Consider the following 27548-nt stretch of genomic DNA (forward strand, 5'->3'; position numbering starts at 1 on the left):
TATCCAGTTCAGATCACAAGGGAATACTAATGTTATACCCCTGGATTATTCTATTTTAACCATTTGATCTTGGGCAGTATGGCATACCCCTAAATACAAGATGCCCGGATTGCTTATGGGAGTGAGGAGCACTGCTCTAACCAAGAGGATATCTGAGGCAAAGCCCTAAACAATGGGATTCGAACTCACTGATGCAACAAGCAACCCCCCCCCCCCCGACTCCCTGAAAGAACCGACACACTGAAGATGTGAGGAAAAAGTCCTCTCAATTCTCTCTTTAAAATAAAAGTCCGTCACTTACCGGAGCTGCATCCTCCACCCTGTCTAGGATCATTGGGTTCTGCTGAGGTGGCACCTTCCTTACAGAACCACCCAGCATGGCACCTGCCACTGGGCACTGCGTTACCCAGCCCTTGACAGTAGAATCCCGGCAAACAAGGGAGGCAATCACTGATGGACACAACTCCTGCAGTTTGAGGAAGGATTCAAACACTCATTTTATAATCCAAGCCAAAGAAACAGTAGGTGCCACTGACATGAATCTTGTCATTCATGTGGAAGTGACTTATGAAATGATACTGGGCGGCCTGCTGGTGGCGCTGTCCAGGGAGAGTATAAATACTCGGGCATGGGCCCAGCTTTCTCAGGACATTCTTTAACAGGAACTAGTGAAGGACACAACTAGGTCCCAATGTTGAAAAACAGTTGATTAAAGCCTTGTTTAATACTCAGACCAAGTGCCTAGTAGTTTTCTTACATCAGCCACTTTATTAAACAGTTGGTTACAATGAGCTGACTAAGGATGGCACGAGGCGAGCCAAGAGTGCGTGTGGATGACCAATGCAAAAATGTAAACTCCAATGTGTAGTATTTAAACATGAAACAAACGGAAGTTGTGAGACTGGAGGTTATGTTCCAGATGGTCACCAATCCTTGGTTTATGATGTCATCTGATTTTCAGAGTAATGGGGAATGTATTATATTATTATAATAACAAATTATTATTAAGTGTAATAAACTCAGGACCATGGCTGTGGCTTTTCCGAGTTACTCTGCCAGTTTATTGCATTTTGTATCAAATTATGGCCAATTTTGTGTTGGGGAGGGTCTAGATGCACTGAGAACTGGGATGAGACAATCCAAGCTCAGCTCACAAAGAATCCTTACGGCCAGTGGAGATTTTCTTCCCTGCTTTCGGGTGTGAATGGGGCAACAGCATCATGAAAATAGGGGTGTAGAAACTACTGCCCTGTTCTTGCTGCTGTTCGGCCCTGTAGAACGCCACCACTTTGTGACCATTGGTAGCTTTTCACACAGGTGTGTGCCTGCCTTTCCAGGCAACCTCTCCGGATGCCTGCATCCTGCATCAGCCCAGCATCCCTCCTATCTTTGACGGGGAACAATACATCAGAAGCTGGCTGCAAGGGAGATCCCCCTCCAGACTAGGCTCTGAAACCCAACGGACGCCTGCACAGACCAGATACAACAAGTCACAGCTCAAGCAGGGCAGTCATCGGGTACTCCGTAGGGGCCCTTAAACAACGATTCTGCTGCCTGGTTTTCCCACCCAGAACACCCGTCTGAACCAGTCCATCTACCCTCTAACAAAGAACTTCCATCCCATGGACCATCATTGATTTCTGTGCCCCCTGGCTATGCCAGGTCTACAGCCAGTGCAGAAAAACTCTACACACAATACCAGTAAAAGCCCAGCTGGGGATTGGCATGAGCTGGCAGGTCTTAGGCAAGCAGTCCGATGCCTCGCGGAATGGCTGGTGCATATGAAACATGTTTCTCTTGAACGTGGGGCCGCTAAAGCCGGTATCACTGTCCGCTTCAGCAGAGATGGGTCCCTTCCTGCCAGCCATCTCCTGCTCCGCCTTTTACCATTATCACCAGCTCATGCTCACTAGAGCTGAGCGAGTCACCCTGTACTGACCCTTCTAAATCCTTCATTGTCGCTGGGACAGAATCCTGGAACTCCCTAACTAACAGCACTGTGGGAGCACCTTCACCGCACGGACTGCAGTGGTTTAAGAAGCAGGTCCACCACCACCTTCTCAAGGGGAACGAGGGACTGGCACTTGATAAGGATGGCGTGAGTGAGTCAGATGCCATTGAACAGAAGCATTCTCACAGCTCCATTTTCCCTGGCTTGAGAGTAATGTGGAGCTGACAGTATAACTTGTGTCTGCTGATTACAGATGAGTAGGTACCAGTTTTTAACCCACGCCTGTATTAGAACACTTACTGTGCCACAGATATGTTGTGGATGCTGAATCGTTGAGTCTAATCAAGGCTGAGATAGATAGACTTTCGGACTCGAATGGAATCAAGGGATATGGAGATCGGGCGGGAAAGTGGAGTTGAGGTCGAAGATCAGCCATGATCTTGTTGAATGGTGGAGCAGGCTCGAGGGGCCATCTGGGCTACTCCTGCTCCTACTTCTTATGTTCTTATAACGTAAATCAAAGATCTTAAGTATAGCAGAGTGCATTTTAAACATGAAATGCATAAATTTACCTGATCTGTTGCCAAGGGTCCCAGGAGGACAGGGATACTGGGTTGGATACTCAGTTCTTTCAGGGCAAAAATAGCCAGGAGGACACCTGGTACTGAGGTACGTTAGAGATTCGGCGTTGCAGTAATAGCCAGCTTTACAAGGCTGGCAGCTCTTTTGCCCACTCACATCTTGGTAAGTTCCTGCAGGACAGCCTATGGGCAGTGTTGACCCTTCAGGACAATAATGCCCTGGTGGACAGGCTCCTCCAACACCAGTGTGAGATCCTGCAGCAGCAGAAACAAAACCATGATTTCAACATAACTGTCTTTCTTCTGCAACTAATTTTTATGAACTATATTATTGTCTTTACAGTTCTCCAGTGTGTCTGTATTACCCATCTCGGGTATGGCTGCCACCTGTTGCCAAGTGTAAGTTAAACAATAGAGGAAAGAATGAAAAGAAGACTTGCATTTATATAGCGCCTTTCATGGCCCCAGGATGTACCAAAGCGCTTTACAGCCAATGAAGTACTTTTTGAAGTCTAGTCACTGTTGTAATGTAGGAAACGCGGCAGCCAATTTGCGCACAGCAAGCTCCCACAAACAGCAATGTGATACTGACCAGTGATGTTGGTTGAGGGATAAATATTGGCCAGGATGCCGGGGAGAACTCCCCTGCTCTTCTTCGAAATAGTGCCATAGGATCTTTTACATCCACCTGAGCGGGCAGACGGGGCCTTGGTTTAACGTCTCATCTGAAAGACTGTCTGAAAGACAGCATCTCCAACAGTGCAGCACTCCCTCAGCACTGCACTGGAGTGTCAGCACCTCATCAGTGGCCCTAGTCTACTCAGCTACAGAATACTGCTCTGCCTCAAGGTCCTGCATCCGCCACACAAAGATCGTGGGCGTGCAGCTAAACGCCACCATGAGGATAGAGTCAGAGACGCTCAAGTCCACTCCAACCGAGTGGCTCCCAGTGCTGTCCCACTTTGCCCCGCCTGCCATTCGCCTCAACACCACCGCGCTCCGTGAGATGGACAAAATCATCAACAACATCCACCTTCCCATTCACAAAGACTTGAAAAACCCACCACAAAAGCACTTAACATCACGCCGGCCACTCTGGGAAACAGCGGCCAGTATTCACGCAGCTGGTGTCAACCCACTATCCAGATGGACAGAATCGTGGGACGCTTGCAACATAAAGAACCAACACCTCATCACTGAGCCAACAGCAGAGGTCCCTGGCTTCGACCTCCCTCGAAGACAGTGGACAGCGTTCAACCCAATCCGCACTGGGCACGGATGATGCGGTCTCCTGCTCCACCAGCGGAGGATGAGGGACGACCCGAAGTGCGACTGTGGCCATGAGTCCCAGACCATGGAACACGTCACACCAACCCGCCCACTGAGATCTGTTGTGGGAGGTGATGCGCTATCAATTACTCATAAAAGACTGAGAGTTAAGAGAGTAACTAAAGGCTTTTATTAACAAAAGAATGAAGGTCTGCCTCGAGTGGTCGACCGGTCCAGAAATACAAAGGGCTGGGGAGCAGTCACCTTTATACTAGGACTTGTGGGAGGAGTCAGCCGAGGCATGTCCAGGCATGTACACAGTGGAATACAAACAGTGGTTTACCACATTCACCCCTTGTTTAAAATTGAGTCCGGCGGGGTGAAGTGTATTAAAAGTTAGTGTATTGGAGTCTCTCCGGAGGTCTTGTCTGCCGCTGTGATCGGCGTGGCGACGGCAGGGGTAGTGGAGCTTCCGGCGTCGAGTCCTGCGTAGGCTGTGGCACAGGCGTGTCGTCTTCGTAGATGTCGAGCGGGTCGCGGGGCCCAGGCCTGCCGTCTGCTGGGGCTGGATATCGGATCGTGGGGGGGGGGTGGTAGTGAGTAGTGGGTTACTGCGGCCCCCGAGGGTGCAAGGTCTCTTATGGAGACTGTGTCCTCCCGCCCGTCCGGGTATGCAATGTAAGCATACTGGGGGTTGGCATGGAGGAGGTCGACCCTCTCGACCAGGGGGTCCGTTTTATGGGTCCTCACGTGTCTTCTCAGTAGGACCGGCCCTGGGGACGTCAGCCATGGTGGTAGTGATGTCCCCGATGTGGACTTCCTTGGGAAGACAAACATTTTCTCATGAGGGGTGGCGTTAGTGGCAGTGCAGAGCAGTGACCGAATAGAGTGGAGCGCATCGGGGAGCACATCCTGCTAGCGGGAGATTGGAAGGCCCCTAGACTTTAAGGCTAGCAGGGCGGCCTTCCAAACTGTCGCATTTTCTCTTTCCACCTGTCCGTTCCCCCGGGGGTTGTAACTGGTGGTCCTGCTTGTGGCAATACCCCTAGTTAGCAGGTACTGACGGAGTTCGTCGCTCATAAACGATGAGCCCCGGTCGCTATGGATATAGCTGGGGAAACCGAACAGGGTGAAGAGGTCGTTCAGACATTTAATGACCGTGGCACTGGTCATGTCCGGGCAGGGGATGGCGAACGGGAAACGGGAGTACTCATCAATAATATTGAGGAAGTACACATTGCGGTCGGAGGAGGGGAGAGGCCCTTTAAAATCAACGCTCAGGCGCTCGAAGGGGCGAGTGGCTTTTATCAGGTGGGCCCTGTCTGGTCTATAAAAGTGCGGTTTGCACTCAGCGCAGACTTGGCAGTTCCTGGTCATGGTCCTGACCTCCTCAATAGAGTAAGGCAGGTTGCGGGCCTTGATGAAGTGGAAGAACCTGGTGACCCCCGGGTGGCAGAGGTCATTGTGGAGGGCCCGCAGTCTATCGATCTGCGCGCTGGCGCAGGTGCCACGCGATAGCGCATCCGGGGGTTCATTGAGCTTCCCGGGCCGGTACAAGATCTCGTAATTGTAGGTGGAAAGTTCGATTCTCCACCTCAAGATCTTGTCATTTTTGATTTTGCCCCTCTGCTTGTTGTTAAACATGAAAGCAACTGAACGCTGGTCAGTGAGCAGGGTAAATCGTTTTCCGGCCAGGTAGTGCCTCCAATGACGCACAGCCTCCACAATCGCCTGGGCCTCCTTCTCAACAGCGGAGTGTCTGGTCTCCGGGCCTTGGAGGGTTCGTGAAAAGAAGGCCACGGGTCTCCCCGCCTGATTGAGGGTAGCGGCCAGGGCAAAGTCGGACGCGTCGCTTTCCACCTGGAAGGGGATGGATTCGTCCACTGCGTGCATGGTGGCTTTGGCAATGTCCTCCTTGATACGGTGGAAGGCTAAGCGGGCCTCTGCCGTCAAGGGAAAAGAGGTGGACTTGATCAGCGGACGGGCCTTGTCCGCATAGTAGGGGACCCACTGGGCGTAATAGGAGAAAAACCCTAGGCACCTCTTCAGGGCCTTGAGGCAGTGGGGCAGTGGGAGTTCCATAAGGGGACGCATCCGGTCGGGGTCGGGGCCGATGATTCCGTGTTCCACAACACAGCCAAGGATGGCAAGGCGGTTTGTGCGGAATACGCACTTCTCCTTGTTATATGTCAGGTTCAGGAGTTGGGCGGTGCAGAGGAATTTTTCGAGGTTTGCGTCATGGTCCTGCAAGTCATGGCCGCAGATGGTCACATTGTCCAGATATGGGAAAGTGGCCTGCAACGCATTTTGATCGACCATCCGGTCCATCTCCCTTTGGAAGATGGAGACCCCGTTGGTGACGCCAAAGGGAACCCTAAGGAAGTGATAGAGGCGGCCGTTTGCCTCAAAGGCAGTATACTGGCGGTCCTCAGGGCGGATAGGGAGCTGGTGGTACGCTGATTTCAGGTCAATGGTCGAAAAGACGCGGTACTGCGCGATCTGGTTGACCATATCAGCTATGCGGGGGAGTGGGTAGGCGTCCAGCAGGGTGTAGCGATTTATTGTCTGGCTGTAGTCGATGACCAGGCGCTGCTTCTCGCCGGTCTTAACGACCACAACCTGGGCTCGCCAGGGGCTGGTGCTGCCCTCAATAATCCCTTCCTTCAGGAGCCGCTCCACTTCGGTTTTAATGAAAACCCTGTCCCCGGCACTGTATCGCCTGCTCTTTGTGGCGATGGGCTTACAGTCGGGGGTGAGGTTAGCAAACAGTGGGGGGGGGGGGTGACTCTGAGTGTGGAGAGGTTGCACCTGGTGCGCGGCGGGCAATTTGGAAGCTGCTGGCTGCGGACTGTGAGTGGGGGTAGGGGTCCACCGTACGCCATCGTAACACTTTTAAGGTGGCACTGAAAATCTAACCCCAGCAGGACGGCAGCGCAGAGGTCGGGCAGGACCAGAAGTTTAAAATGATCGTACACAGTCCCGTCTACTACGAGTGTCACCACGCAGTAGCCGCCGATGTCCGCCGACTGGGACTCGGAGGCCATAGAAATCCGCTGGTGCGCAGGCAGGACTGGGAGAGAGCAACGCCGCACCGTGTCGGGGTGGATGAAGCTCTCCGTGCTCCCAGAGTCAAAAAGGCAGATTGTATCGTGACCATTTACCTTAATGTCCATTGTGGAACTGGCCAGCTGGTGCGGTCTCGCTTGGTCCAGTGTAACGGATGCCAGCGTAGGGGTCGGTGTGTCGCTGCGGGTATCAGATGAGGCGGTGTTGGGGGCCTGCTGCGTTCCGGCTGTCGTCCAAGATGGCGGCATCTATGATCCCCATGTGGCTGGAGGCGTCCAAAATGGCTGCTGTACCGGTGGTTCGCACATGGCCGGGGAGGCCCAAGATGGCGGCCCGCATGGCCCACATGCGGCGCTGCTGGGGTTCGGGGTGGCTTTGGGCCTGCAGACGCTAGCGTAGTGTCCCCTCTTCCCGCAGCCCGAGCAGATCGCGTTTTTCGCCGGGCAGCGCGCTCTGGGGTGTTTTGCCTGGCCACAGAAGTAGCATTTCTGGCCTTGGGGCACTGCTGTCTGGCCTTGGGACACTGCTGCGGTAGTTGGGCCGTTGCTGGGGTGTGGCTGGGGTGGCACGGCGCTATGAGGCGGTCCTACCGTGTCCCAGGCAGTCATTCCCCGCGGCGTCCACGGTGCAGAGGAGTAGGCATCCATGCCCCGGTAGGCTGCATCCAATGATAGTGCGAGTTCAGAGGCCTTGTTGAGGTCGAGGTCACTTTGCTCCAACAGTCGCTGTCGGGTGTAATTGGATCTGTGGCCCGCTACAAAAGCGTCCCGGATAAGTTCCTCTGTGTACACGGCGGCCTTTACATCCTTACAACCACAGGCCCGGCCAAGCACAGACAGTGCCTGAAGGTATTCCACGGTCGATTCCCCAGGTTGTTGTTTACGACTCCCCAGAAGGTGCCTGGCGTACACTTCGTTCACTGGGCGCGTGTACTGGTCCTTGAGGAGCTTGATAGCGTCCGCGTACGAGGTCGCGTCTTGGATGACCGAGTACACTCGGTGGTTCACTTTGGAGGTCAGGACATCCAGTTTGTCCTCGTCCGATTTGATTGCTGCGGAGGCGGTCAGGAATTTTTCGAAACACTTAAGCCAGTGAGTAAACTTGGTGGATGAGTCCGCCTCCCGATGATCTAAGTCCAGGCATGCTGGTGTGAGGATCTTCTCCATTATAAAAATTTTGTTAATAAAATTGATGCGCTATCAATTACTCATAAAAGACTGAGAGTTAAGAGAGTAACTAAAGGCTTTTATTAACAAAAGAATGAAGGTCTGCCTCGAGTGGTCGACCGGTCCAGAAATATAAAGGGCTGGGGAGCAGTCACCTTTATACTAGGACTTGTGGGAGGAGTCAGCCGAGGCATGTCCAGGCATGTACACCGTGGAATACAAACAGTGGTTTACCACAGGAGGCGCCTCATTTCTCCACTCGGCATCTCAGGACATCGAATGGATAGCCAAACTAGACATCCCATTCTAAGCTTTACCCGTCATATGAAACAACAAGGCCATGAAATTTTATTTTAAGACATGGGTTTATATGTTAGAAATTTCCACACAGTCCGTGCAGTGAGTCACATGGTAATGAATGGCGGATGTTTTCCTCTTCTCTAGGTAATGTAAGATCACCCTCTTTCTGTTACTTGGGTGTATCAGCACCTCATCTCACCTGGTGTAACGTTGCCCACTGGCTGGGGGACATTCACCCCGAAGGTACAATAGTGTCCCGCGGAGCAGTTGCCATCGGGCTCGGTCAGTTTTTCTCCTGCACAGAACTTTCCACCTGCAAGTCAGTCTCAGTTAGTTTCAAAAATTACTTCAGTTTACCATAAGCAAATTTTAAATGATTTCTGGGCTGCTCCTAAACTGCTAATGATACTGTCAGGGGCATAGACCCCTGCTCCCTGCATCACCACCACGCAGGAATCAGGACTCATTGCACTGCCTGCCCCACCAACCCATTCCATCCTGGGATCTCCCTCCTTCCCTCAGTCTTTGTTCCTCCTGCAAAATATTCAGGCTTCGAAACCAAGGCTTGGCATCACCCAATCACCGCCTCCTGATTTAAAAAATATTCACTCCTGCACTGTGGGTTTTAGCCCTTCGCTAAAAGTCTCTCAAATTAAAAATAAGCTTTTTGTGAACTGTGTACCTGAGCTCCTGCGAGTTCACAGAATCAATCATAGAAATTCACGGCGCAATAAGAGGCCATTCGGCCCATCGTGTCTGTGCTGGCCGAAAAAGAGCTATCCAGCCTAATCCCACTTTCCAGCTCTTGGTCCGTAGCCCTGCAGGTTACGGCACCTCAAGCGCATATCCAAGTACTTTTTAAATGCGATGAGGGTTTCTGCCTCTACCACCCTTTCAGGCAGTGAGTTCCAGACCCTCACCACCCTCTGGGTGAAAACATTTTTCCTCAACTCCCCTCTAATCCTTCTATCAATTACTTTAAATCTATGCCCCCTGGTTATTGGCCGCTCTGCTAAGGGAAATAGACCCTTCCTATCCACTCTATCTAGGCCCCTCATAATCTTATACACTGTTAAATTACAGTTCTAAGCTAACACGCAGATTGAATGGTACTGGTAAATGGATTTGCTTTGTTAATTGAACAAAGATTACACTTAGAATATTTACTGCATTGGTTTTTGCCGTTACTGTTCATTCTGTTGAGGGAGTCTTAGAGGGTTATGAAAGATGGAATGTTATAGAGGGGTATGATAGATGGAGTGCACAGTATAACCCCGTGCACAGTGTAATGACTCTCAGTGTAACGTTACACTGATCAGAGCGGCCTGGCCAAAGTGGTGATTAACTGGTCCAGGCAGCGGGCGGTCGAGGGGGGGGGTTGTTCGGCCCGATTGCCCTGCCTCTCTCCCGCGGCCACGTTCGCGCCCGGGTGGCCCTGGAGATGGAGCACGCGGCGTCCGCCGGCACGCTCGAGACCTTCCGTGACTGGTGGGCACCACGGGGACTGGAGTGCTTCGTCAACCACCCCCCCCCCGGCAACCAAATTTTAATTCAAGTTGTTAAGTTTCCTTTAATGTTTTATTAGTTACAGTATTTTTTGGTTTATGGTATGCATAAGAAGAGTCCACTGATCAGAGCTGAAAGAATAGCGCCCCCTGCGCCGTTGTTCGTGGAACTGCAATCTGAAATGCTGAACAAATGACAGAGGTTGGCAGACGTCCCTTACCTGGGCACCATTTGCACTCAGCTGCTGCTTTCAGTCCTGGCCGGCTACTGAAGGTCCCCGGTTTGCATGCCGTCCAGTTTCGTCCTGTGCCCTGCGGGCAGTGAAACCCAGGTGGGCAGAGACGGGATCCTGAGGTGGCGCTTCCTTCTGAAATCCGCATTGATAGAAATTAAACAAAACACATTTTTCTTAAATATATCTGGCCCAAAAAAAACCTACATCAGGTGCCATATCTGTGAAGATTGTGTGAGATGCAAGAGACACACAGTGCTGTCCAGCAGGTGTATAAATATGGATTTTATTTGGGGATATTTTAAGCAAGCATTAAGACTGCACATGTGGCAATCCAAATGCTAGAAAGATCCTTCCCAACTGCACAACAGATGTTCCTCTCACACTCAAATATGTACAGATGAACAGAAAAATCCCAATGTAGAAGCCTGCACAGCTGCAGAGTTGGCACACATCACCGAGTTCACAAGTTGCTTTACAAAGTGCTGCAGTGCCCCCTGGTAGCTGCAGCCAGTACTGCCAGCCTATCGCATGGGCTGGGGTCGATCGGGAGGGCCTAAACCTCCCATCTTCGTGGTTCATTTAAGTACCGATCATGGAGCCTCTTGGGCCACATCTAAAGTATAAATCAATGTTCCCTCTAATTTGTATATATCTCAAACTCTGAATAGTAACAGATCTGGGTCTTCTGATTTAGGACTTCTTAGCTGTTGGCACTTTGGAAGAGAAGAGAAGAAAGAAAGACAGACTGACTGACCTCAAACTGGACAAAGCCAAATATAATCAAAAATGGAACTAAATTGGGGGGAATTTTCACTTTTACTGCCAGCGGGCGATAGTGTATATACAACTTGCTTTACACCCCGCCTGTCACACACCCAGCCCGTCACACACCCCGCCCGTCACACACCCCGCCCGTCACACACCCCGCCCGTCACACATCCCGTCACACACCCCGCCCGTCACACACCCCGCCTGTCACACACACCCTGCCCGTCACACACCCTGCCCGTCACACACACCCTGCCCGTCGCACACCCCGCCCGTCACACACCGCCCATCACACCCTGCCCGCCACACACCCCGCCCGCCACACACCCCGCCCGTCACACACCCCGCCACACACCCCGTCCGTCACACACCCCGTCTGTCACACACCCCGCCCGTCACACACCCCGCCCGTCACACACCCCGCCCGCCACACACCCCGCCACACACCCCGCCCGCCACACATCCCGTCACACACCCCGCCCGTCACACACCCCGCCCGTCACACACCCCGCCCGTCACACACCCCGTCACACACCCAGCCCGTCACACACCCCGCCCGTCACACACCCCGCCCGTCACACACCCCGCCCACCACACCCCGCCCGTCACACAACCCGCCCGCCACACACCCCGCCCGCCACACACCCCGCCCGCCACACACCCCGCCCGCCACACACCCCGCCCGCCACACACCCCGCCCGCCACACACCCCGCCAGCCACACACCCCGCCCGTCACACACCCCGCCAGCCACACACCCCGCCAGCCACACACCCCGCCCGCCACACACCCCGCCCACCACACAACCCGCCCACCACACACCCCGCCCACCACACACCCCGCCTGCCATACGCCGCCCGCCACACACCCCGCCCGTGTTACACCCTGCCCGTGTTACACCCTGCCTGTGTTACACCCCGCCCGTGTTACACCCCGCCCGTGTTACACCCTGCCCGCATTACGCCCACCCCATTTACATTTCCGCTGAAGTCAACAGAAACAAAAATTGGGCAGTGCGTCAAACAGGCAGCTGACCTGCTATCGCCCGTTTTCCTCCCGGGGGTTAAAGGGTAAATTCCGCCCAGTGTATTTATAGTCTGGCTACAAATGACTGCATTCCCTCTCAAACATGAAAAAAAGAGAGTCTGTGGAGAATAAAATCAAGCCCTTCTCTGAAAACATCACTGAGCAGATGTGCTGGCAATCCAGCCGAGCCCAGTGACGCGGCTGAATACCTGCAAGTCAAATCACCTCAGCAACTAAATGATGATAAAAAAATAAAATGCATTTTTGCTTTTCTTCGGCTAAGTACATAGCATTTACCGCAACAGTATTGATCTTTAAACAACATAGAGAAAATAACAAGATAAATGGGACCTGGTAAGGAAGCCTCAGTTGTTTTGGGATTTCAATTAAAAAAAACCCACAAATAGCAACATTGTGCAGAATAATTTGCCTTGATCCAGATTAGTTAATATAGGAACAGGAGGAGGCCATTCAGCCCCTTGATCCTGTTCCGCCATTCAATTAGATCATGGCTGATCTGTTTCTTAATTCCATCTACCTGCCTTGGTTACATGACCCTTAATACCCTTACCTCACAAAAATTCTGTAAGAATCTGAGTGTTCTATTTGACACTTGCGTTGTATGTCTGATGGTTCCTTACCTGACCCTTACCGTAACACTACTGGGTTGTTCTAAGTTTCTGATTATCCAAACTAAAGTCCAATTAAATCCCTACCGGCAGCTGCTTCCTGCTCCTGGGGCAAGCAGTGGAATCCTGCTGGACAGATGAGGCACTCACTCGTTTGAGTCCGATTGGTAAAAGTGCCCGGGTGGCAAGGCAATGGCCGAACGCTACCCTGAGGGCAGTGCAGGCCAACGGGACAGATGTGTGCTGGAGAGTTTGGAGACCGACTCCCACTTGGGCAGTAGAAGCCAGCGTCGCAAGAACCTACTGGAGACAGCAGTCCTGCATGAAGAGACAAAATAGCGAAGGACGTTCAGGCTGATCTCATTCTCAAAGTAACAACAACAACTTGCATTTCTATAGCGCCTTTAACATAGTAAAATGTTCCTAGGCCCTTCACAGGAGCGATTATCAAACCAAATTTGACACCAAGCCACACATACTGAGATATTCGGACAGGTGACCAAAAGCCTGGTCAAAGAGGTAGGTTTTAAGGAGCGTCTTAAAAGGAAAAAAGAAAGGTAGCGAGGCGGAGCGGTTTAGGGAAGGAATTCCAGAGCTCAGGAAATAAAGCAAGAATGCCAAGATTTCGATGAATAACTCTTAGACTGCCGACAGGTTGAGGGATATTCTTGTCTTCTTGGACTGATCAGTTTTATGTTAGCTCAGCAAGTTACTAAACTGACAATCCACAGGCCTGGACTAGTAATCTAGAGAACGTAAGTTCAAATCGTGCCATGGCAGTTTGAGAAATTGAATTTTAAAAATCTGGAGAAAAAAATGACCATGAAGCTGTCAAATTGTCATAAAAACCCATCTGGTTCACTAATGTCCTTTAGGGAAGGAAACCTGCCGTCCTTATCCATTGGCCTATATGTGACTCCAGTCCCACACCAACGTGAATGACTCTTAACTGCCCCCTGAAGTGGCCTAGCCAGCCAATCAGTTGTGAGGGATGGGCAATAAATGCTGGACCTGCCAGAGATGCCCACATCCCCAGACTGAACTAAAAAAAAGTGATGCTGGAAAAATCACCAATATTACAGTAATAGAGAGGTACTGAAACATCAGGAATAGTTTTATTACTGGAAACATTAAACCTGAACGACAGTGGATGAGCTCATAACCAACAAAGCGAGCTGACCCAGGGAAGCAGTTATTTTCTTGGACCAGCCAAGGGGTCAGGGTGGGAAGATGCATTTTGTTCTCTTGCACTAACATTGTCTCAGTTGGACTGGGCCTCAAAAGGGTGTTACTGATGTAAGAGAACTACTAGGCACTTGATCTAAGCGTTAAACAAAGCTTTAATCAACTGTTTTACAACATGGAGGTCTAGTTGCGTCCTTCACTAGTTCCTGTTAAAAATGTCCTGCGCAAGCTGGACCCGTGCCCGAGTATTTATACTCTCCCTGGACAGCACCACCCGCAGGCCGCTCAGTATTATTTCATAAGTCTTTCTTTCATGAATGACTGATTCATGTCAGTTACCATTACCTGTATCATTGCAGTATTTTCCTGCATCACATGCTGTGCACTGGGCCTCGTCCGTTAACCCCGTCGCATTGCTGTAGCTTCCGCTTGGGCAGGGCCGAGGATGTGACGAACCCAAAGGGCAGTAAGACCCAGGGGAGCACAACCCTTCCTTGGGTATTTTGGCTCCTAAAGTGCAGAAGTAGCTGCAATCAAATCACAATAGTGCGTCAGTTGGATTATGAGGATATGGCGTGCAAACCGAAAATAAAATGACCTGTAAAGGGGAGGTTTCTGCTTTGGTCCTCCTGGCCTTTGCCAGGAACGCACATCGGCAAACTGTGTACCGGAGAGAAAAGGGTTAAACCATGATGACAGGTTGCACAGACTAGATTTGTATTCCCTTGCATATAGAAGATTAAGGGGCGATCTAATTTAGGTATTTAAGATGATTAAAGGAATTGATAAGGTAGATAGAGAGAAACTATTTCCTCTGGTGGGGGGAGTCCAGACAAGGGGATATAGCCTTAAAATTAGAGCCAAGCCGTTCAGGGCTGATGTTTCTTCTTCACACAAAGGGTAGTGGAAATCTGGCACTCTCGCCTCCAAAAAGCTGTTGAGGCTCAACATTGAGATCGATAGATTTTTGTTAGGTAAAGGTATTAAAATTTACGGAGCCAAGGAGGGTTAAGATACAGATCAGCCATGATCTAATTGAATGGCAGAACAGGCTCGAGGGGTTGAATGGCCTCCTCCTGTTCCTATGTACCCCCGGCTCATGATTCCTGCCCATTACAATCATGGGCAGGTGGTGCCAAAGCGGAAAATACTTCCTTAAATTCACAATACCTCATGAACAGGCGGTGTCAAAGAGTGAATTGGATTAGGACATGAACTATGATGAATCTTGATTTCATGAGTGAGGATGCAGGAGGGGAGAAAAGGACAGAGATACACAGACAGGAAGGCTCCAAGAAGCAATGAACTTTGGCATTAGACAATCCCAATTTTGGCCTTCAAAACTTGTTAATTAATTTGATTATATACAACCACCAACAATTTTAAACTAATTAAACCTTTATTTATGAATTATACACTCTGATTGATCAACTTTATTATGAAGATTTTAATTTATATTTGAATATTTTGCTCCTTTAGTGAACACATGACTTACCCTGGCTCACACAGCCCACTAGGCCGAACCAGCCCTGTCTGGTTACAGTAGCTTCCTGCGTCACATAAGCAGCAGTCACCTTTGACCTTCTGGCCAGTTGCCCTGTTGTACGTCCCTCTAGGGCAGGGTATAGGGCCAATGGAGCCACGGGGACAGTAATGACCACGGGGGCACTTGCCAGCCTCGGCACCTTCAGAAATAGTTTCAGTGAGAAATCTGTCAGTCACTTGGAAACGCTGTGACTCTTTACACTTCCCATCTGGATTTGACACACACTTGAATAACATCGATGCTTCATTAAATGGGGAAAGCTGTGAAAACATCCTGCAAACCCCTAGTGAGAGAATTACAGTTGAGATCCTTGTCTTGAGGCATTCACCCACTCCAGAGACTCGAGCACATAGTCTAGGCTGAGGGTGTGCTTCACTGTCGGAGGTGCCGTCTTTCGGATGCAACGTTAAACCGATGCCTCTGCCCTCTCATGTGGACGTAAAAGATCCCATGTCACTATTTTGAAGAAGAGCAGGGGAGTCCTGGCCAATATTTATCCCTCAACCAGCATCACTAAAACAGATTATCTGGTCATTATCTCATTGCTGTCTGTGGGACCTTGCTGTACTCAAGTTGGATGCTGTGTTCCCTACATTATAACAATATAACAATAACCTCCAAGCTTAACATGAATGCTTCCATTCTTTTACCTTGTAGGGGTGTACTGCTCTTCGCCCCCTGTTTGCAGTAGTATCCAGCAGTACATTCACCATAGACATCAGTCAGGGCAGGCAAGGGGCAATAATATCCTCCCAAACACTCAGCGCAATCCTCCAGCCTCTTCAACCCTTCACAGAAAAGCCATTGAAACTCTTAAGTAGTTAAATAGGTTTTATTTTTCAAATCAATATATTGAAAAACAAGCTTTCACTATCCTGTAGACAGATATGAAACGTTCCCGGCCCCAGTTGAAAACGAGATACTTGGCTATTTAGGTATGGCATGGAATCGTCACACACTATGTATTGCTCACAGAGCAACTATAACTGCAAAGTAACTCATTGTATATGAATTGCTTTGGGATGTCCCAAGAGATGTGAGGAGGCTTTAAATAAATGCAAATTCTTTCTTTAAACCTTTGTAATTCAAGGCTGCTAGGTCAGTCAAGGCCATTTGTTGGTTTGTTGTTGAGCTTTGAGGTTGGAATACAAACCCGCTGCATTAGTTCATTAATTATCAATCTCACTGGACGAATCTTCTTTATTTCCATCGCCCTGTGCCATTGGATTAACAAGTCAGGACTGGGTATGCATGTTTTAACTCCACTTAAAGACCCACCTGTTCTATTGCTGAAAGTCCCGACGGGACAAGGGTGGTCGAAGGCCGATTGAGCTCCCCCTGGACAGTAATATCCTTTCGGACACCTTTGGATGGAGTTACCTGGAAGAACTGTGTCGGTGCAGTAATATCCTGAAAGGTGGAAGCAGAAGTTTGACAGTTGAGTTGGTCTCATTCAAAGAAAGGTAATCAGGGCCAAGAAACACTCCATGGCGACTTTGAAGTAATCAAGGCCATAGTAACAGCACGTGACTGTCTCCCTCCTGTCACAATCAGTTACCCCTCCACATCTATAGATACCAGGAGGAGGTTTTTAAAAAAATAAGGGATCAAAAAGTCCTAAACATGTTCCTGTTTCAATTCTATGGCACCACACCATATATTCTCCATGCACAAAGCACTTGTGAATGGTATGTTCCAGTTGGTTCTGGTGGTGGATTAGTTTATTTTCTTTGTTCTATAGTCTGCTGTCAAACATATCAACATGGGAAACAATGTGCGTGTGGGTCTGTGGATAGCAATGAATTGAATGTTATAGATGAGTGCAAATTGAGGTACGCCAAGCAAAGCCATTTAATCACCTTGAACATAACAGTCTACAGCTAATTCTTACCTGCTGGGCAAGGCGTGCAGGTACTCTGTGCCTCGTAGATTTGGTAAGTTCCATTCTGGCAGCGAATGGGAAACCCTGACCCCTCAGGACAATAACATCCCACCAAGCACCTGAAATAAAAATGAGCCATTCTAAATATAGTACCAATATGTCTTTACTTGAGCACATGATCTAGGCCGACACCCCCGTGCAGTACTGAAGGAGTGCTGCACTGTCGGAGGTGCTGTTGGCCAGATGAGATGTTAAACCGAGGCACTGCCGTAAAAGATCCCATGGCAGTTCTTCGAAGATGATCATGGAGTTCTCCTAAATGGCCTGGTCAACCTTAATCCCTCAACCAACATGCCCAAAACAGATAAACTAATCTTTCATCCGATTGCTGTTCATGGAGTCTTGCTGTGCCTAAATTGGCGGCCGCTATTTGCCAACTGAAACAAAACAGATGAAACTCACTGTTCAACGTCGGAAGGGACACAATTTCTTTAAGGGGAGGTGGGGGTTCGGGCACCAAACTTTGGGGGAGGGAGTCGGAACCTGAAGCAGTCAAGGTTTCAGGAGGTCTGATTACTGCAGTTGTTGAGGGAGACTTTTATATATCAGATATTTTGGGGAATGCCACCCAGTGGAATTGTGACAGAACTACTGCGAACACAGGTGCTAACTTTAGGGGATGGTTAGGGTTACAGTGCTGGAGTTTAAGCTGACGTTATGTGACAATTCACTTACCACTAGACATGAACGAATAAAAAAAAACCCAAGAAGTCCAGGGCATACTACATTTAGAATGAGGCAAATCATTTGTTTCTCTATTTGTGATGATTATGTTTACTAATGTTTCATAAGGACAATACTTTAAAAAAAAACAGAGAAAGCCCTTTACCTGAATTCTGCTGGATCAGCATTGCTTTGGCCCCCTGGGCAATAGTATCCTTCTTTACAAAGTCCCACAGGATTGGTAAGCCCACTCCCAGCACAGTAATGACCAGCTGGACACCGATTGCAATCCTTGATGTCTCTGGCACCAGTTAGATTCAGGTAGGTTCCTGTATAGTAAGGACGGGTACATGTTAAAGCCTTAAAACAGAACTGAATACTGTTTGATGTTTTGTTACCTCGGGTAGCACTGGTTCGTGTGTCCTATGAGAAGTTCTATTGAAGTTATTAAACCATTTAAATATCATGAGAAGCCAATAACTTTCCTGAGATGTGGCTAAGCTGTAATTAGTTCACCAAAGATGTAATTCCTTGATTAGTGCATCGTGGAAGCATAGAAGATAGGAGCAGGAGCAGGCCATTCGGCCCCTCGAGCCTTCTCCGCCATTCAATGCGATCATGGCTGATCATCCAAATTCAGTACCCGGTCCCTGCTTTCTCCCCATACCCCTTGATCCCTGTAGCCTTGAGAAATATATCCAACTCCTTCTTGAATATATTCAATGAATTGGCCTCTACTGCCTTCTGTGGTAGAGAATTCCACAGGTTCACCACTCTCTGGGTGAAGAAATTCCTCCTCATTTCTGTCCTAAATGGCCAACCCCTTATCCTTAGACTGTGACCCCTGGTTCTGGACTCCCCGACCATCGGGAACATCCTTCCAGCATCTAGTCTGTCTAGTCCTGTTAGAATTTTATAAGTTTCGATGAGATCCCTTCTCATTCTTCTAAACTCCAGCGAGTACAAGCCCAATCGATCCAATCTCTCCTCATACGTCATTCCTGCCATCCTAGGTATCAGCCTGGTGAATCTTCGCTGAACTCCTTCCATGGCAAGAACATCCTTCCTCAGATAAGGTGACCAAAACTGCACACAATACTCAAGATGTGGTCTCATCAAGGCCCTGTACAACTGCAGCAAGACATCCTTGTTCCTGTACTCGAACCCTCTTGTTACGAAAGCCAACATACCATTTGCCTTCTTAACCGCCTGCTGCACCTGCATGCTTACCTTCAGCGACTGGTGCACAAGAACACCCAGGTCTTGTTGCACTTCCCCTTCTCCCAATCTATTGCCATTCAGATAATAATCTGCCTTCCTGTTTTTGCTACAAAGTGGATAACCTCACATTTATCCACGTTATATTGCATCTGCCATGCTTCTGCCCAATCACCCAACCTGTCCAAATCATCCTGGAGTTTCTCGGCATCCTCCTCACAGCACACACGCCCACCATCATGGGGTCAAACACTTACCGGACGGGCACTGGAGTGGGTGTCCAGTTCCTGCAGGGCAGTAATGGCCTCCTGGGCAAACGTTGCCAGTCACGTTATCCTTTGGATGAGGAACCACTGCCCCAAGGCTGCAATAATAGCCTGTAATTGTAAGAGTTAAATGAATGAAGCGGTTTTATATAGGTGTGACTTAGATCAGAAACTAATTGCACGCGAGGACAAACGGGATGCTTAAGAATAAAGAGCCGATTAGGTGGACGTGGGAAATTGCCAGCAGTCTCCACGATTTGCTCCTCGCGTGCTCTCAGTGGGCAACGCTTCGCGCTGGGAGCTTGCATTTAGAAAATAAGACAGCACGGAGTGAGGAAAGACCATTCAGCCCATTGGGACAGCTGTTTCCATAGACCATGTATAATTTGCCCTGTAATATAAAGAGAGAAAGAAAGAGGAAATAGGATAGAAAAAAGGGATGAAAGGAGAGATAGAAAGAGAAAGGAGATGAAGGAGCAAAAGAGAGAAAGAGAGAGATAAAGAAAGAAAAAAGAAAGAAAGAATGAAAGAAGAGAAATAAGGAAAGACCCTGCATTTATATAGCGCCTCTCATGACCTCAGGACATTCCAAAGCGCTTTACAGTCAATGAAATACTTTTGAAGTGTAGTCACTGTTGTAAAATTGAGAAGCGTGGCAGTTAATTTACACACAGCAAGGTTCCAGAAACAGCAATGAGATAAAAGAGATAAATTAGTTTTGAGTTGGTTGAGGTGGGACTCTATCCCACCTATTTCATCTCTTGTGGGAACATTCCTTACAAAATCCCTCTGATCCTCAAAGGTACACAGGCAAAACTCCATTCTGATGACTTAATTTTTCAACACTGCTCCGCGCTTCCCACTGTGGCTCCTCAGCACAGGAATCATCCTGTTCCTGAAGTAAATAATCACCTCACTTCCCACCTATCCCTGTGACTTTGGTAGCATTGCTAAAGCAGATACAGATAAGAAAGTTTGAGATAAAGAATTGGGAGGTCAGAGGTGAGAGAAGAGTCACCCAACAGGTGATAAAATCTCCTCCTTTAACTGTAGTACACTCGGTGCACCAGCCAGTATTTGCTATTAGCTGCTGATTCATTGTGTTTTAGTAAAAACTCAGTAAGGAATGGAAGATAAATACAAACAGAAAAAAAATCCGATTCGGGATTGGTCCTTAAACAAGCCCTAATATTCCTGTTGTAATTCTCAATGTTGTTGAGTAGTAACTCCTTAATTTTGCTCCTCTAAAGGTGAATGGACCCGGGGAAACTCTGTAAATATCATTCCATAGAAAATAAACAGGGGAATAAGAATTGAATCAAACACAATCGACGTCAGAGTAAGTCCATGAGCACGATGGATGATGTAGGGTTGAGGGTACCATCGAGTTTGGGGTGAGGGTACGATCGAGTTCGGGGTGAGGGTACCATCGGGTTCAGGGTTGAGGGTACCATCGAGTTTGGGGTGAGGGTACGATCGAGTTCGGGGTGAGGGTACCATCGGGTTTGGGGTGAGGGTACCATCGAGTACGGGGTGAGGGTACCATCGAGTTCGGGGTGAGGGTACCATCGGGTTCGGGGTGAGGGTACCATCGGGTTTGGGGTGAGGGTACCATCGAGTTCGGGGTGAGGGTACGATCGGGTTCAGGGTGAGGGTACCATCGAGTTCAGGGTGAGGGTACCATCGGGTTCGGGGTGAGGGTACGATCGGGTTCAGGGTGAGGGTACCATCGAGTTCAGGGTGAGGGTACCATCGAGTTCGGGGTGAGGGTACCATCGAGTTCGGGGTGAGGGTACCATCGAGTACGGGGTGAGGGTACCATCGAGTACGGGGTTAGGGTACCATCGGGTTCGGGGTGAGGGTATGATCGAGTTCGGGGTGAGGGTACCATCGAGTTCGGGGTGAAGGTACCATGGGGTTCAGGGTGAGGGTATGATCGAGTTCGGGGTGAGGGTACCATCGAGTTCGGGGTGAAGGTACCATGGGGTTCAGGGTGAGGGTACCATCGGGTTCGGGGTGAGGGTACCATCGAGTTCGGGGTGAGGGTACCATCGGGTTCAGGGTGAGGGTACAATCGGGTTCAGGGTGAGGGTATGATCGGGTTCGGGGTGAGGGTACCATCGAGTACGGGGTGAGGGTACCATCGAGTTCGGGGTGAGGGTACCATCGGGTTCAGGGTGAGGGTACAATCGGGTTCGGGGTGAGGGTACCATCGAGTTCGGGGTGAGGGTACCATCGAGTTCGGGGTGAAGGTACCATGGGGTTCAGGGTGAGGGTATGATCGAGTTCGGGGTGAGGGTACCATCGGGTTCAGGGTGAGGGTATGATCGGGTTCGGGGTGAGGGTACCATCGAGTACGGGGTGAGGGTACCATCGGGTTCGGGGTGAGGGTACCATCGGGTTCAGGGTGAGGGTATGATCGAGTTCGGGGTGAGGGTACCATCGGGTTCAGGGTGAGGGTATGATCGGGTTCGGGGTGAGGGTACCATCGAGTTCGGGGTGAGGGTACCATCGGGTTCAGGGTGAGGGTACCATCGAGTACGGGGTTAGGGTACCATCGGGTTCGGGGTGAGGGTATGATCGAGTTCGGGGTGAGGGTACCATCGAGTTCGGGGTGAGGGTACCATCGGGTTCAGGGTGAGGGTACAATCGGGTTCGGGGTGAGGGTACCATCGAGTTCGGGGTGAGGGTACCATCGAGTACGGGGTTAGGGTACCATCGAGTTCGGGGTGAGGGTACCATCGAGTTCGGGGTGAGGGTACCATCGAGTTCGGGGTGAGGGTGCCATCGAGTTCGGGGTGAGGGTATGATCGAGTACGGGGTTAGGGTACCATCGGGTTCAGGGTGAGGGTACAATCGGGTTCAGGGTGAGGGTACCATCGAGTTCGGGGTGAGGGTACGATCGGGTTCAGGGTGAGGGTACCATCGAGTTCAGGGTGAGGGTACGATCGGGTTCGGGGTGAGGTTATGATCGAGTTCGGGGTGAGGGTACCATCGAGTTCAGGGTGAGGGTACCATCGGGTTCGGGGTGAGGGTACCATGGGGTTCAGGGTGAGGGTACCATCGAGTATGGGGTGAGGGTACCATCGGGTTCAGGGTGAGGGTACAATCGGGTTCGGGGTGAGGGTACCATCGAGTTCGGGGTGAGGGTACCATCGGGTTCAGGGTGAGGGTACAATCGGGTTCGGGGTGAGGGTACCATCGAGTACGGGGTGAGGGTACCATCGAGTTCGGGGTGAGGGTACCATCGAGTTCGGGGTGAGGGTACCATCGGGTTCAGGGTGAGGGTACAATCGGGTTCGGGGTGAGGGTACCATCGAGTTCGGGGTGAGGGTACCATCGAGTACGGGGTTAGGGTACCATCGAGTTCGGGGTGAGGGTACCATCGAGTTCGGGGTGAGGGTACCATCGAGTTCGGGGTGAGGGTGCCATCGAGTTCGGGGTGAGGGTATGAGCGAGTACGGGGTTAGGGTACCATCGGGTTCAGGGTGAGGGTACAATCGGGTTCAGGGTGAGGGTACCATCGAGTTCGGGGTGAGGGTACGATCGGGTTCAGGGTGAGGGTACCATCGAGTTCAGGGTGAGGGTACGATCGGGTTCGGGGTGAGGTTATGATCGAGTTCGGGGTGAGGGTACCATCGAGTTCAGGGTGAGGGTACCATCGGGTTCGGGGTGAGGGTACCATGGGGTTCAGGGTGAGGGTACCATCGAGTATGGGGTGAGGGTACCATCGGGTTCAGGGTGAGGGTACAATCGGGTTCGGGGTGAGGGTACCATCGAGTTCGGGGTGAGGGTACCATCGGGTTCAGGGTGAGGGTACAATCGGGTTCGGGGTGAGGGTACCATCGAGTACGGGGTGAGGGTACCATCGAGTTCGGGGTGAGGGTACCATCGGGTTCAGGGTGAGGGTACAATCGAGTTCGGGGTGAGGGTACCATCGAGTTCGGGGTGAAGGTACCATGGGGTTCAGGGTGAGGGTATGATCGAGTTCGGGGTGAGGGTACCATCGAGTTCGGGGTGAAGGTACCATGGGGTTCAGGGTGAGGGTACCATCGAGTACGGGGTGAGGGTACCATCGGGTTCAGGGTGAGGGTACAATCGGGTTCAGGGTGAGGGTACCATGGGGTTCGGGGTGAGGGTATGATCGAGTTCGGGGTGAGGGTACCGGGTTCGGGGTGAGGGTACGATCGGGTTCAGGGTGAGGGTATGATCGAGTTCGGGGTGAGGGTACCATCGAGTTCGGGGTGAGGGTACCATCGGGTTCGGGGTGAGGGTATGATCGAGTTCGGGGTGAGGGTACCATCGAGTTCGGGGTGAAGGTACCATGGGGTTCAGGGTGAGGGTATGATCGAGTTCGGGGTGAGGGTACCGGGTTCGGGGTGAGGGTACGATCGGGTTCAGGGTGAGGGTACGATCGAGTTCGGGGTGAGGGTACCATCGAGTTCGGGGTGAGGGTACCATCGGGTTCGGGGTGAGGGTACGATCGGGTTTGGGGTGAGGGTACGATTGGGTTTGGGGTGAGGGCACAATCGGGTTCGGGGTGAGGGTACGATCGGGTTTGGGGTGAGGGTACGATCGGGTTTGGGGTGAGGGCACAATCGGGTTCGGGATGAGGGTACGATCGGGTTCGGGGTGAGGGTACGATCGGGTTTGGGGTGAGGGCACAATCGGGTTCGGTGTGAGGGTACGATCGGGTTCGGGGTGAGGGTACCATCGAGATCGGGGTGAGGGTACGATCGAGTTCGGGGTGAGGGTACGATCGGGTTCGGGGTGAGGGTACGATCGGGTTCGGGGTGAGGGTACCATCGAGATCGGGGTGAGGGTACGATCGAGTTCGGGGTGAGGGTACCATTGGGTTCAGGGTGAGGGTACCATCGAGTTCGGGGTGAGGGTACCATCGGGTTCAGGGTGAGGGTACGATCGAGTTCGGGGTGAGGGTACGATCGGGGTCGGGGTGAGGGTAGCATTGGGTTCAGGGTGAGGGTACCATTGGGTTCAGGGTGAGGGTACCATCGAGATCGGGGTGAGGGTACGATCGAGTTCGGGGTGAGGGTACGATCGAGTTCGGGGTGAGGGTACGATCGAGTTCAGGGTGAGGGTACGATCGGGTTCGGGGTGAGGGTACAATCGAGTTCGGGGTGAGGGTATGATCGGGTTCGGGGTTCGGGTACCATCGAGTTCGGGGTGAGGGTACCATCGAGTTCGGGGTGAGGGTACGATCGAGTTCGGGGTGAGGGTACAATCGGGTTCGGGGTGAGGGTACCATTGGGTTCAGGGTGAGGGTACAATCGGGTTCAGGGTGAGGGTACCATCGGGTTCAGGGTGAGGGTACAATCGGGTTCAGGGTGAGGGTACCATCGAGTTCGGGGTGAAGGTACGATCGGGTTCGGGGTGAGGGTACAATCGGGTTCGGGGTGAGGGTACCATTGGGTTCAGGGTGAGGGTACAATCGGGTTCAGGGTGAGGGTACCATTGGGTTCAGGGTGAGGGTATAATCGGGTTCAGGGTGAGGGTACCATCGGGTTCAGGGTGAGGGTACAATCGGGTTCAGGGTGAGGGTACCATCGAGTTCGGGGTGAAGGTACGATCGGGTTCGGGGTGAGGGTACCATCGAGTTCAGGGTGAGGGTACCATCGAGTTCGGGGTGACGGTATGATCGGGTTCGGGGTGAGGGTACGATCGGGTTCGGGGTGAGGGTACCATCGAGTTCAGGGTGAGGGTACCATCGAGTTCGGGGTGAGGGTACCATCGAGTTCAGGGTGAGGGTACAATCGAGTTCGGGGTGAGGGTACCATCGAGTTCAGGGTGAGGGTACCATCGAGTTCGGGGTGAGGGTACCATCGAGTTCAGGGTGAGGGTACCATCGAGTTCGGGGTGACGGTATGATCGGGTTCGGGGTGAGGGTACAATCGGGTTCGGGGTAAGATTTCAATTGGTGTTGGGAAGGCAGAAGAAAGGCGAAGATTTCCTCTGTACACTAAGTGGAGTGAACATAAACCCAATTCTTTACAACCACATTTACAAGTTCCCCATACCCAGTGCAGAAAGGAAATTTCTCCCTCCTCCAAGATCATTCCTTGTGCCATTTTTTTTATAAACAAAAGATTTTTCTTTGATATTTTTCTCTCCTTATTCCACCCCCTTAAGATGTTGACTATTCCTGGGGTATGCTTCCAGTACCAGTCAGCCTCCAGTGCCCCCCCCAAGTGACCATTCCCTTAAAGCACAAAAAACCCACAGGAAAAGTGGTCCAACCATGACTAACAAGAGATGTTATTAGACGTGAGTATATTACATAAAACGAAGAGGCTTATAGTGTTGCCAAAAAGAGTAGTAAATAAGCCTGAGGATTGGGAGGATTTTAGAATTCAGCAAAGGAGGACCAAGAAAGGAAAAATAGAATATAAGATTAAACTAGCGAGAGACATAAAAACAGACTAAAAGCTTCTATAGGTATGTAAAAAGGAAAAGATTAGCGAAAGTAAATGTGGGTCCCTTACAGGCTGAGACAGGAGAAATTATAATGGGGAATAAGGAAATGGCAGAGAAATTAAACAAATACTTTGGGCTGGATTTTATCAATGGGGGCACATTGGGGGCAGGTCTGCTGGTTGTCGGGTTTTAGTCTCGCCCCCAACGACGTCCAGCCAACCCACGCTCTTTTCCCTTGATTGGCCTTGTACCGGCCAATTAAGGGAAAGCCGGTGACAGATGAATTGTCAGCATTTGACAGCTTTGAGAAGCTGCAAACCTTGCTGACCCTGGCGAGGATTGCAGCCGTCGGGAAGCCCACTCTTGCAGGGGAAAAATGGGGATAAGCCTCAAAACTGCCTGTTAACTACCTGTTAACAGGCAGTTAATTGGCTGTAATCCCCTTCCCGCCTCGAGGAGACGGGTCCCTGCTCAACTCGGGAACCCGCCACCCGGGAAGGTGGCACGGAGGCGGGTTGGGAGCGGGGTCGGTACCCGTTCCCAGTTTCTGCCATTTTCTCGGCAGTCCCGCCTCCAAACCTGCCTCCTCAGGGCCGGGAAAATTCCCCTCAAAATGTCTGTCTTCACAGAAGAAGACGAAAAAAACTTCCTGGAAATAATGGAGAACCAAGGATCTAGCAAGAATGAGGAACTGAAAGAAATTAATATTAGGTAAAAAAAAGTACTGGAGAAATTAATGAGACTGAAAGCCAATAAATCCTATGGACCTGACGGCCTACATCCTAGGGTTTAAAAAGAGGTGGCTATAGAGATAGTGGATGCATTGGTTGTCATCTTCCAAAATTCCATAGATTCTAGAACGATTCTGGCATATTGGAAGGTAGCAAATATAATCCCACTATTTAAGAAAGGGGGAGAGAGAAAATGGGGAACTACAGACCAGATAGCCTGACATCTGTAGTAGGGGAAATGCTAGAATTTATTATTAAGGACATGGTAACAAGGCACTTAGAAAATAATAATAGGATTGGGCAGAGTCAACACGGATTTATGAAAGGGAAATCACGTTTGACAAATCTGTTCGAGTTTTTTGAGGTTGTAACTAGCAGAATAGATAAGGGGGAACCGGTGGATGTGGTGTATTTGGATTTTCAGAAGGCATTCGATAAGGTGCCACACAAGAGGTTATTAAACAAAATTAGGGCTCATGGGATTGGGGGTAATATACTAGCATGGATTGAGGATTGGTCAATGGACAGAAAACAGAGAGTAGGAATAAACGGGTCATTTTCGGGTTGGCAGGCTGTAACTAGTGGGGTACCGCAAGGATCAGTGCTTGGGCCTCAGCTATTCACAATCTACATCAATGATTTGGATGAGGGGACCAAATGTAATATATCCAAGTTTGCTGATGATACAAAGCTGGGTGGGAATGTAAGTTGTGAGGAGGATGCAAGGAGGCTTCATGGGAATATAGACAGGCTAAGTGAGTGGACACGAACATGGCACATGGAATATAATGTGGAGAAATGTGAAGTTATCCACTTTGGTAGGAAAAATAGAAAAGCAGAGTATTTTTTAAATGGTGAGAGATTGGGAAATGTTGGTGTTCTGAGGGACCTGGGTGTCCTTGTACACGAATCACTGAAAGTTAACATGCAGATACAGCAAGCAATTAAGAAAGCAAATGGTATGTTGGCCTTTATTACAAGAGGATTTGAGTATAAGAGTAAAGACGTCTTACTGCAATTATATAGGGCCCTGGTGAGTCCACACCTGGAGTATTGTGTACAGTTTTGG

General features: G+C 50.5%; 1 protein-coding gene across 1 annotated transcript in view; it reads right to left on the minus strand.

The window, feature by feature from the left end:
* LOC147100294 (uncharacterized) overlaps positions 1-27548 on the minus strand; it is a 270850-nt gene that overhangs the window by 215951 nt on the left and 27351 nt on the right. The window contains exons 5-9 of the mRNA XM_085968227.1: positions 14027-14208; positions 10060-10206; positions 8533-8646; positions 2690-2787; positions 302-466 (exon numbers count right to left, since the gene is read on the minus strand). Of these exons, the coding sequence (XP_085824353.1) occupies positions 302-466; positions 2690-2787; positions 8533-8646; positions 10060-10206; positions 14027-14208 (706 nt within the window). The remainder of the gene's footprint in view (positions 1-301; positions 467-2689; positions 2788-8532; positions 8647-10059; positions 10207-14026; positions 14209-27548) is intronic.

This window comes from Somniosus microcephalus, chromosome 26 (assembly GCF_052327205.1).
Source record: "Somniosus microcephalus isolate GS21.2 chromosome 26, FLI_Smic_1.0, whole genome shotgun sequence".
In the NCBI taxonomy this organism is placed as follows: domain Eukaryota; kingdom Metazoa; phylum Chordata; class Chondrichthyes; order Squaliformes; family Somniosidae; genus Somniosus; species Somniosus microcephalus.